The sequence below is a fragment of the Lissotriton helveticus genome, chromosome 11 (assembly GCF_964261635.1).
Source record: "Lissotriton helveticus chromosome 11, aLisHel1.1, whole genome shotgun sequence".
NCBI classification, from domain to species: domain Eukaryota; kingdom Metazoa; phylum Chordata; class Amphibia; order Caudata; family Salamandridae; genus Lissotriton; species Lissotriton helveticus.
The window spans coordinates 833,343,115-833,355,658 of NC_136072.1; the positions used below are offsets into that span (position 1 = coordinate 833,343,115).

Here is a 12,544-nt window from a genome sequence, read left to right on the forward strand (position 1 = left end):
CATCAGGATTCAAGCAAGCCGGGCCGATGAGGCTGAAATGCCAGAAACCGGTCCCCGGTAGCTTGTTTCCTTCCCAGTACAAGAATTGGCTTGGTAGTTTGGTTTGCCCTGTTCCCATAATGCACTGGGACAGGAACAGACTCATTTGCATATAGCCAAGTTCTGAGCTGGGATGGTGCAGTGAGCTAAAAAACGGTGATGGATCAAGCCCTGATCTTTGGACTGGGTAAGAGTGGTCTGCTTAATTCAGGCACTCTGTTCATCACCACCCCCCTTTTCTGAATCATTTTGTCCACCACAAGCGTGGAAGGGTATACTCAGATGTGAGTCCCTTGCTCATTGCACCATCAGGATTCAAGCAAGCCGGGCCGATGAGGCTGAAATGCCAGAAACCGGTCCCCGGTAGCTTGTTTCCTTCCCAGTACAAGAATTGGCTTGGTAGTTTGGTTTGCCCTGTTCCCATAATGCACTGGGACAGGAACAGACTAATTTGCATATAGCCAAGTTCTGAGCTGGGATGGTGCAGTGAGCTAAAAAACGGTGATGGATCAAGCCCTGATCTTTGGACTGGGTAAGAGTGGTCTGCTTAATTCAGGCACTCTGTTCATCACCACCCCCCTTTTCTGAATCATTTTGTCCACCACAAGCGTGGAAGGGTATACTCAGATGTGAGTCCCTTGCTCATTGCACCATCAGGATTCAAGCAAGCCGGGCCGATGAGGCTGAAATGCCAGAAACCGGTCCCCGGTAGCTTGTTTCCTTCCCAGTACAAGAATTGGCTTGGTAGTTTGGTTTGCCCTGTTCCCATAATGCACTGGGACAGGAACAGACTAATTTGCATATAGCCAAGTTCTGAGCTGGGATGGTGCAGTGAGCTAAAAAACGGTGATGGATCAAGCCCTGATCTTTGGACTGGGTAAGAGTGGTCTGCTTAATTCAGGCACTCTGTTCATCACCACCCCCCTTTTCTGAATCATTTTGTCCACCACAAGCGTGGAAGGGTATACTCAGATGTGAGTCCCTTGCTCATTGCACCATCAGGATTCAAGCAAGCCGGGCCGATGAGGCTGAAATGCCAGAAACCGGTCCCCGGTAGCTTGTTTCCTTCCCAGTACAAGAATTGGCTTGGTAGTTTGGTTTGCCCTGTTCCCATAATGCACTGGGACAGGAACAGACTAATTTGCATATAGCCAAGTTCTGAGCTGGGATGGTGCAGTGAGCTAAAAAACGGTGATGGATCAAGCCCTGATCTTTGGACTGGGTAAGAGTGGTCTGCTTAATTCAGGCACTCTGTTCATCACCACCCCCCTTTTCTGAATCATTTTGTCCACCACAAGCGTGGAAGGGTATACTCAGATGTGAGTCCCTTGCTCATTGCACCATCAGGATTCAAGCAAGCCGGGCCGATGAGGCTGAAATGCCAGAAACCGGTCCCCGGTAGCTTGTTTCCTTCCCAGTACAAGAATTGGCTTGGTAGTTTGGTTTGCCCTGTTCCCATAATGCACTGGGACAGGAACAGACTAATTTGCATATAGCCAAGTTCTGAGCTGGGATGGTGCAGTGAGCTAAAAAACGGTGATGGATCAAGCCCTGATCTTTGGACTGGGTAAGAGTGGTCTGCTTAATTCAGGCACTCTGTTCATCACCACCCCCCTTTTCTGAATCATTTTGTCCACCACAAGCGTGGAAGGGTATACTCAGATGTGAGTCCCTTGCTCATTGCACCATCAGGATTCAAGCAAGCCGGGCCGATGAGGCTGAAATGCCAGAAACCGGTCCCCGGTAGCTTGTTTCCTTCCCAGTACAAGAATTGGCTTGGTAGTTTGGTTTGCCCTGTTCCCATAATGCACTGGGACAGGAACAGACTAATTTGCATATAGCCAAGTTCTGAGCTGGGATGGTGCAGTGAGCTAAAAAACGGTGATGGATCAAGCCCTGATCTTTGGACTGGGTAAGAGTGGTCTGCTTAATTCAGGCACTCTGTTCATCACCACCCCCCTTTTCTGAATCATTTTGTCCACCACAAGTGTGGAAGGGTATACTCAGATGTGAGTCCCTTGCTCATTGCCCCATCAGGATTCAAGCAAGCCGGGCCGATGAGGCTGAAATGCCAGAAACCGGTCCCCGGTAGCTTGTTTCCTTCCCAGTACAAGAATTGGCTTGGTAGTTTGGTTTGCCCTGTTCCCATAATGCACTGGGACAGGAACAGACTAATTTGCATATAGCCAAGTTCTGAGCTGGGATGGTGCAGTGAGCTAAAAAACGGTGATGGATCAAGCCCTGATCTTTGGACTGGGTAAGAGTGGTCTGCTTAATTCAGGCACTCTGTTCATCACCACCCCCCTTTTCTGAATCATTTTGTCCACCACAAGCGTGGAAGGGTATACTCAGATGTGAGTCCCTTGCTCATTGCACCATCAGGATTCAAGCAAGCCGGGCCGATGAGGCTGAAATGCCAGAAACCGGTCCCCGGTAGCTTGTTTCCTTCCCAGTACAAGAATTGGCTTGGTAGTTTGGTTTGCCCTGTTCCCATAATGCACTGGGACAGGAACAGACTAATTTGCATATAGCCAAGTTCTGAGCTGGGATGGTGCAGTGAGCTAAAAAACGGTGATGGATCAAGCCCTGATCTTTGGACTGGGTAAGAGTGGTCTGCTTAATTCAGGCACTCTGTTCATCACCACCCCCCTTTTCTGAATCATTTTGTCCACCACAAGCATGGAAGGGTATACTCAGATGTGAGTCCCTTGCTCATTGCACCATCAGGATTCAAGCAAGCCGGGCCGATGAGGCTGAAATGCCAGAAACCGGTCCCCGGTAGCTTGTTTCCTTCCCAGTACAAGAATTGGCTTGGTAGTTTGGTTTGCCCTGTTCCCATAATGCACTGGGACAGGAACAGACTAATTTGCATATAGCCAAGTTCTGAGCTGGGATGGTGCAGTGAGCTAAAAAACGGTGATGGATCAAGCCCTGATCTTTGGACTGGGTAAGAGTGGTCTGCTTAATTCAGGCACTCTGTTCATCACCACCCCCCTTTTCTGAATCATTTTGTCCACCACAAGCGTGGAAGGGTATACTCAGATGTGAGTCCCTTGCTCATTGCACCATCAGGATTCAAGCAAGCCGGGCCGATGAGGCTGAAATGCCAGAAACCGGTCCCCGGTAGCTTGTTTCCTTCCCAGTACAAGAATTGGCTTGGTAGTTTGGTTTGCCCTGTTCCCATAATGCACTGGGACAGGAACAGACTAATTTGCATATAGCCAAGTTCTGAGCTGGGATGGTGCAGTGAGCTAAAAAACGGTGATGGATCAAGCCCTGATCTTTGGACTGGGTAAGAGTGGTCTGCTTAATTCAGGCACTCTGTTCATCACCACCCCCCTTTTCTGAATCATTTTGTCCACCACAAGCGTGGAAGGGTATACTCAGATGTGAGTCCCTTGCTCATTGCACCATCAGGATTCAAGCAAGCCGGGCCGATGAGGCTGAAATGCCAGAAACCGGTCCCCGGTAGCTTGTTTCCTTCCCAGTACAAGAATTGGCTTGGTAGTTTGGTTTGCCCTGTTCCCATAATGCACTGGGACAGGAACAGACTAATTTGCATATAGCCAAGTTCTGAGCTGGGATGGTGCAGTGAGCTAAAAAACGGTGATGGATCAAGCCCTGATCTTTGGACTGGGCAAGAGTGGTCTGCTTAATTCAGGCACTCTGTTCATCACCACCCCCCTTTTCTGAATCATTTTGTCAACCACAAGCGTGGAAGGGTATACTCAGATGTGAGTCCCTTGCTCATTGCACCATCAGGATTCAAGCAAGCCGGGCCGATGAGGCTGAAATGCCAGAAACCGGTCCCCGGTAGCTTGTTTCCTTCCCAGTACAAGAATTGGCTTGGTAGTTTGGTTTGCCCTGTTCCCATAATGCACTGGGACAGGAACAGACTAATTTGCATATAGCCAAGTTCTGAGCTGGGATGGTGCAGTGAGCTAAAAAACGGTGATGGATCAAGCCCTGATCTTTGGACTGGGTAAGAGTGGTCTGCTTAATTCAGGCACTCTGTTCATCACCACCCCCCTTTTCTGAATCATTTTGTCCACCACAAGCGTGGAAGGGTATACTCCGATGTGAGTCCCTTGCTCATTGCACCATCAGGATTCAAGCAAGCCGGGCCGATGAGGCTGAAATGCCAGAAACCGGTCCCCGGTAGCTTGTTTCCTTCCCAGTACAAGAATTGGCTTGGTAGTTTGGTTTGCCCTGTTCCCATAATGCACTGGGACAGGAACAGACTAATTTGCATATAGCCAAGTTCTGAGCTGGGATGGTGCAGTGAGCTAAAAAACGGTGATGGATCAAGCCCTGATCTTTGGACTGGGTAAGAGTGGTCTGCTTAATTCAGGCACTCTGTTCATCACCACCCCCCTTTTCTGAATCATTTTGTCCACCACAAGCGTGGAAGGGTATACTCAGATGTGAGTCCCTTGCTCATTGCACCATCAGGATTCAAGCAAGCCGGGCCGATGAGGCTGAAATGCCAGAAACCGGTCCCCGGTAGCTTGTTTCCTTCCCAGTACAAGAATTGGCTTGGTAGTTTGGTTTGCCCTGTTCCCATAATGCACTGGGACAGGAACAGACTAATTTGCATATAGCCAAGTTCTGAGCTGGGATGGTGCAGTGAGCTAAAAAACGGTGATGGATCAAGCCCTGATCTTTGGACTGGGTAAGAGTGGTCTGCTTAATTCAGGCACTCTGTTCACCACCACCCCCCTTTTCTGAATCAATTGTGATATCTGGGCTGGAGAAATCAAAAATATGGAGCTTAAATGCGCCGTAATCACTAATCACACCGTGGGTCTCGGGAGGGGGTGATGGCTGAATAGGCACACCCCGTACAAAAAGAAGCGTCTCCATCCTTGCACGTAGGCTCAATAAAGCTTGGTTTCCTAAGATGAAAATCGAACCTGAACAACAGGTTAGCACACTAGCTTTCCTCTGATAAACGCGATCACGTGCCCTTGAAACCTCGATGCGATTGGCTGGGAAGGGGACGCGTGATGACGCAATCGTGGATGTCACGAGCGCGCTGACGCCCAGCGCACTTGCGCTTACTGCAACCGGCATTCAATCTATGCCTCTCCATACTGAAGGACAGCCTCTCAGCCCCCTCAGCATCGAGGGGGTCTGGAAATTGAGGCAGACCACAGGTACCAAGAGGGTGCTTGACTGCGCTGGCGTGAGTGAATCTCGATCCTTCAGCTCCACATCCAGATAAGTAACTAGCAGGAAAAGGACGCACTCTCCTTACCGCGTTCCATCTTTTTCTACAGGGTGTGCCTATTCAGCCATCACCCCCTCTCGAGACCCATGCTGTGATTAGTGATTACGCCGCATGTAAGCTCCATATTTTTGATTTCTCAAGCCCAGATATCACAATCGGACATTTCAAACGTAATGGGGTGGTGAATGTCACATAACTAAACCCTGTGCGCCAAGCACACACTTATACCACTTCAAATGCTAATGAGGTGGTGAACGTCACAAAATATTCCTGTGCGCCAAGCACGCACTTAAACCAGTCATTGCCCGAGTAGGCGTGCAGGTCATGTAGCGCTACTGTCACAAGGTACCTCACCTCACTGAGTGGCCGTTCTTCTTAACAAACCACTCACTTTATAAACCTTACTTATTAAGGACACATCCATACAATGCGCACGCTACTGCACCACAGTACCGTGATCACTCCTTGGATTACACCTACAGAGAGGAGATCCACCGTTTTGTATGTTCTGCAGATAAGCAGACATATGTGCAATGAAGTGCTTATATCGCTTGTACATACTGCATATTTATATATATCTATGTCTGTCTGTGTCTGCTTCCCTTTCAGAGAGCTGCTGGGTGCCGAACACCACCAGGGACCCTGCACACAACAGGTTTTTAAGTAATTTTTCCTGTTATTTTTCACATTGATGACCACCAGGTCAGGGTGAGCCTTAGCGGGCTAATGCAGCCGGGGTCTGCACATTTGGTCCCAATGAATGGCTAGCTAGTTTGCACCCAGGTATGCAGAAACATATTGACCACACTGACCGCGGCATAGCTGAAATATTGATCCAGCTTTTCAACCGCCCGCTCGCCCTTTTTAACCGTGCTGCGTTGGTCTATGAATAGAACATTTTCAGACACAACTTTGTCACTTTTATCTCGCATCACTTGATCACTTGCACACAAAATAACCTGCTCCGCAGTAATTCTGGCATCAAAGCACACTGGGTTGGTTTTAGACCTTCCTGGTGGGGCCTGATGATGAAGCATGTCACCAACCAGGTTGGTGAGTGAGGGCTTTCTAAAGAATCCACTGTGATTATTTACACAACTTTTCCTCTCCCAAGGAAAGTGCACTCTTTTGTTGTTTGTGACTATATTGTTCAGGGGGGGCTAAGAGTGCTTCTTCTTAGATTACCTGAAAACCCTCTCTCTTGTTGTATATTGGTACATACACAAATAGGCATGGCATGCAGTTGCGATGTTAGCGCTAGGATCTTGTTAAGTGCATTGAAGTTGAACTTTACGCAAGTGGGCCAGTTTGCTTTCCCTTCAGATAAAATGATCTGGTCTCAACTATGGAGGAATTCCAAGTTGCATGTTTCATGTTGTTCCCACTGACTGGATTGTTACCGCACCAATACTACATGTGCCCGCAGGCAGTCTCCCCAGAGAATTTTCAATATTTGGGCATATGCATAACCTGAGACCATGAGGAATTCTTTAAACAAATTAGATATACTCAACTAGATAAATTTAAAGATAACGGTCAGCATTGGTGATTCCTACCATTATCTTTTATACATCCTTCAAAATTACATATATCCGATCCCCTTAGAGTTCTTTATGGAACTAGAAGTGGCGCTTAGGCTTCTGCTGTGTAATGGACCACTATGCATCGCAATCCACAAACTAATAAGAGGTATTTTTATCTACGATGGTGGAATTGCACTCCCGGATATGCAGAAGTATTATTGGGTGGCCTAACTGGAGGTGATTAACACAAAGGCATTCTCCCCACAGAAGGAACCGGTTCTCAGAGTTGAGAGGCAAGCAGTGGGATCAAGGGGATACCCCACAGCCCCATACAGTCAGAAGGAGGGGAAGATGGCCTTACACACAGGATGAGTCCTCAAAATCTGGAAGGAGACGAAGAGAGATCTCAGGTGGGAGAGAGTCCGGACTAGTGAAACACCACTGATGGATAACGATGCATTTGCACAGGTGGAAAAGTGAGTGACTTTCTGAAATCGGATGACGTCAGCAAACTATGGGACCTCGAGAGGGGAAGGATTACTCTCAGTTAAGACACTTCAGGGAGAGTACAATATGGCAGACTCTCTCAATTCTACTCATACTTTCAAATCAGACATATGCTTGTGTCCCACATGCCTGTGGGTTCAACGATAGAGGACTCCTTGTCGCTGAAAGGTAGTGTTTCCTGTACCCCTCCCAAGAAAGGCAAACTCACTGATATACAGGGAAATAGTGAGTACCTACCCTTACCCCTGGGGCAACTGAGACGTGATTTGGAGCAAGAATTAGGGAAACTAGAGAATGAGGAGTGGGACTCTGAAGGAATTAGCACTTAGAGTAGTATTCTGTCTTGTTCAACTACTGATACTACTTAGGTGCTACTAGGCAAAAACCACGCTATTGAAAATGGGAAAGGCAGATACCGATAGATGCACAAAGGGATACAATTAAAGGAGAGCCTTCGCATACGTGGGCCCTTTCCCTGGGCAGACCGCTTGTGGGAGGGGGCGAGAGAGTGCTTGTGGCATGTGGTAGGTGTGGAACTATAAGGCATGGCCAAATTGTTACTAAGTAACAACAAGAGAGAGAGGGAGACCAGACGCTCCTATACCCCCGGGATGATATTAAAGAACAACAAAGGAGCATCAAACACTAGTTCAAGGGATGACTACCAATGTAAGCAACAAGAAGCTATTACACTCTGTTGTTTGAAACGAAAAAAACAGTAGTTTTTTTTAGAAGGCCCTCACTCACCGACCTAGTCGGTGACATGCTTCATCATTGGGCCCCACCAGGAATGGCCTAATGCCATCCCGGTGTGCTTCAACGCCAGTGTTACTGCGGAGCTGGTTTTGATTGTGCAGTGAAAAATTTAAAATGGCCAATTTGATCGAAAAACGTGATTAGTTTCGCCAAATCGACAAATAAAAAATGTGAAGGATAACGGACACAAATTAAAGGTCCAATGTTACCCCAAGTGAAAAGATGGTCAACATGTTTCAGCCTATGTGATAGGATCTATCAGGCATTTGTCAGGACCAGGTGAGTGTGAATATATTTACAGTGCTGTGTGTAAAGCCTCGGTGGTATGGACGCGCTAAGTCCCACCCAACCAGAGGACTGTTATGTTAAAAATAAAAATATTATGTATTGGATTCCAAATTGTTACTACTCAACACTGGGGAGATGAGGGCATGTTGAGATTTATCAAAACACTCAGCAATGTAGGGGCAAGGAAAAATATCACCAGACAGTGGTTGATAAAACTCCCACCCTGCTTCTCCTCCAGACCTTAATGGCTGGAAGGAAGGCATGGATTGGTACATGCTGGTGCTCATAAATCGATGAGGGAGAAGGTTGCCTGAATAATATGGCAGACATGGACACTGGCAGGAGGAGCATTGAAAACTGCGAGGTTGAGGGGGATGTTGGTTGTAATGAGTCCTCACGTTAGTGTGACTGGGTTACAATGGGTGGGCATTGACACACCAGACATACAGTGCCATGTAAAATGATGCAGTCATTAGTTTCTGATACAAATGAATTGTTTATTTGAAAATGCATTAAAAGTATTATTTAAAAAAGTCTATGGAGTCACTAAACATGGCACTTTGCCATCATCTGTGTGTGTGTGTGTGTGAATCCCATGACAGGGACAGTAAGTAGTCCATTATCTGTTCAGTGTGGGCTCTCATGCGCACCCCTCCACGTCACTCATGTCAAGGGACAAGCCTAGGCATCTGCAAACATTAGATTAGCATAAAGCTAGAGCCAAAATTAAAAACCAATACCAGATACTCGTAGTTGGGCAGTTAGGGCAAGGGAACACAACTGTATATCATGCAAGGTAAATTCCCATCCCAACACGATCACCCTGGGATTTCTCCCCACAGTGAGGAGGTATTGGAAAAATACCTTTGATGGGTTAAAGACCTGTAAATTCTTATTTACAGGATGGTGTTGGTGGACAGACTTTACAATGAACAGACCTTTTAAGGCAGTACAGTGAAATTATGTAGTTGTAAAGCAGTTGCATTTACTGTGTATTTATGTTTTTACACACCTTCCATATTGTTTACAATCTGCTGGATAACTTGAAGATTTTATACAAAAAAAATCACAAATTAACTGGCTACCTCTCGACCATTGGCTGTATTAGGTCATCAAAGTTGTGAGAATGTTGTGGTGATGGACTTTGGAAAGGCTTAGTCTACAGGCGGAACAACCTTAATACACATTTAAATATAATTGAAAGTGTGGAATTATTTTCCTTTCTGCCTTAACATATTTTTCCTGTTTATTCATAATCATGTTTAAATTGGAGTATTACCATGTCATCATATTTAAGGGTATATATTTGCTGACCTCTTCTAGAAAACTCAAAAGTAGATCAACAAACCCTTCCTAAAGTTGAAGATTAAAAATCCAGGTCCCTAGATTTGTATCGAACTGATAGGAGTGAAGAGGTATACTGTTCCAGGATTTGGAGTAAAGGTGGGAAAATTACCGGATATGAAGGGGGGCTATATTCGCTATAAGCAGTGCAGAGTGGGATGTCAGCAGGGACCCAAGTGGTAAACAATAATGACATTTGGTATGCAGAAAGCAATTACCATTAGTAACTCAAACATAAAGGAGAGAAAACCTTGAATATTAAGATCTTTGGTTTTGTCTGACTAATGTTCCACAATTTGGCCATGATCTAGTTGGTACCAGGCATCCTGCAGTCTCTAAGCCTCTAGAAAGGGGATGATGGACGGAGCGTTTGAGCAAATCAAACACTCACACCCAGTCAACTGATCTGGGTATAATCCATCACCATTCTTTAGCTCACTCCACCACCCCAGTTCAGACATGGCCATATGCAAATCAGTCTGACCCTGTGCCTCATGGGAACAGTCCAGCCCGAACTGCCAAGCTGTGTCTTTCCTGGACCGGAAAAAAAGCATCCTGGGACCGGTTTCGGGTTCATAATGATGGATTTAACCCAGATCCTTGTGACTGGGGTTGAATGTTTGCATTGTCCAGCATTCTGCCCATCAATTGTTTCTTTTGCATATGACGCCCTAAGTGGGAATGGTGTGCCCAGACGTGGGTCCCATGCTCACTACACCACTGGATTCAAGCTAGCCTGGCTGATGACGGGTGATGTCCAGAAACTGGTCCCAGGATGCTTGTTTCTGGTCCAGGGAGGACCTGGCTTGGCAGTTCGGGCTGCACTGTTCCCACAAGGAACAGGGTCAAGACGGATTTGCATATGGCTGGGTCCAAACTGGGGTGGTGTGGTGAGCAAAAGAATGATGGATTTAACCCAGATCCTTGTGACTGCGGGTGAATGTTTGCATTGTCCAGCATTCTGTCCATCAATTGTTTCTTTTGCATATGTCACCCTAAGTGGGAAGGGTATGCCCAAACGTGGGTCCCGTGCTCACTACACCACTGGATTCAAGCTAGCCTGGCTGATGACCGGTGATGGCCAGAAACCGGTTCCAGGATGCTTGTTTCTGGTCCAGGGAGGACCTGGCTTTGGCAGTTTGGGGTGGACTGTTCCCACAAGGAACAGTGTCAAGACTGATTTGCATATGGCTGGGTCCAAACTGGGGTGGTTTGGTGAGCAAAAGAATGATGGATTTAACCCAGATCCTTGTGACTGGGGGTGAATGTTTGCATTGTCCAGCATTCTGTCCATCAATTGTTTCTTTTCCATATGTCTCTAAATTTCACAGCAATGTCAAAAGATCACCATCAAAAAGTCTGTTCTCCGACATTTACTCTAGCCATGATGATTTAGGTGCCACCCTTTAAACAAAATTCAAAGAACCCTGTAAGGAGGTTCATAATAGCAATGTAGTCACTAAATGAAAGGTCAGAGAGAAAGATGAACACTAGAAGGGAAGCTTTTTAAAAATGAAAAAAAGATGCAGAGATACAGTCCGAAATTAATGTAGGCTTATCCTAGCATAACGTAACTGATATCGGCAACATTGGCTGATAGGAGCAGTTACTTAATATAAGCACTCAAAGTTTAGAAGAACTCCAGACATTTTACATATGTTTTGAAGATCTAGTATTTTGAATCTTTTGCTTCCTCCTTATGAGCTATGTTAGTAAAGGATAACATTCTCTTCTGGGCTGTTTATTTTTGGCAAGATGATTTTCCAGAGCACCCATGGTTTTAACTCAAATCAACCCAGAACTGAGCTCCAAAGGGTGGTTTTAAAACCAAGCTGAGCTAGCTCAAATTAACGAGTCACAACTTTTATTAGAAGAAACTTGTACACACAGGCTTGTTTTCTGCTGAGTGCAACATTGTGTATGGCATACTCAAACCATCTTACTCTGAGAGGTAAGGAGGGCAGGGTTGGTCGTGTTCTAATAGGAGCAGCCCAACCTAAACTTCTAGGCAACCTCACCCCCTCTGAAGGGGTACACAAGCAACCTGAGCTCTTTTAGTTTTTTTGGGCTCATCAGTGAGATCCAGCTAGAGTCCCTGTGCGAAAGTAAGGACGGGAAAAATGTCAGGGGCCACCCACTGCACCTAGGGTTATTGGCACGTTTTTGTTTTTCAAAGTTAAACAACCTAAACGTCACTGGTGTCCCAGATACGAGGTCTGTGCTATGTAAAGCAAAATTTACCTCATTGATGATGCCCAATAAGGCAGAAGACTATAGTGTTGCTATGGATCCATTTGGTGGGGGTGACCTGGCAGTTTGGGCTGGACTAGGCTGCCTTTGTGGAGCAGGACTAAGCTGGAATTGCTAAAGGTTGGTCCCTATTTAGAGTGGTGCAGTGAGCAAAGAAAGCTTGAATACAGGCCAGAGCAATTATCCGTGATTGACATTAAATCAAGCATTTCAGAGTTGTTTTTATCTCTGCTGTTCTTTAGATCTGCGCTCCTTCTTGAAAGAATCGGGTTGTGAATCCTCCGACTGCAGCAAGGATCACCAGGGTGAGTCGAGAAGGAAGAGTGGATTGACTGCGGAGACAGTGAAATTGAAACTCTAGCAGTGATGGGGCGAGATGAAGATGTCTTCTTGTCAACACATACTGGACATCAACCTTTTCGCCGGGGCAGAGTACGTATTGTAGAACTCTTGGGATTTCCATATTTTTGAGTACTTGGGTGTGGGGGGGTTTTCAGTGGCAGCGGGTCTCTGAAGAGGAAACTCTGATATCATGGAAAGATAACAGTAGTGATATGTATTGGGTGGGAAGAATAAAAGATCTTTTAGGAACACAATGAGAAGTATT

The 12,544-nt window shown here is 46.3% G+C and overlaps 1 protein-coding gene across 3 annotated transcripts in view; it reads left to right on the top strand.

Moving 5' to 3' along the window:
* Window positions 1-12,544, top strand: part of GPAT2 (glycerol-3-phosphate acyltransferase 2, mitochondrial) — a 1,306,638-nt gene that overhangs the window by 128,912 nt on the left and 1,165,182 nt on the right. For all 3 annotated transcript variants that reach the window (XM_078667014.1, XM_078667016.1, XM_078667015.1), the window contains exon 2: window positions 12,180-12,369. In XM_078667014.1, coding sequence (XP_078523140.1) covers window positions 12,304-12,369 — 66 coding nt within the window. In that variant the 5' untranslated portion in view covers window positions 12,180-12,303. The remainder of the gene's footprint in view (window positions 1-12,179; window positions 12,370-12,544) is intronic.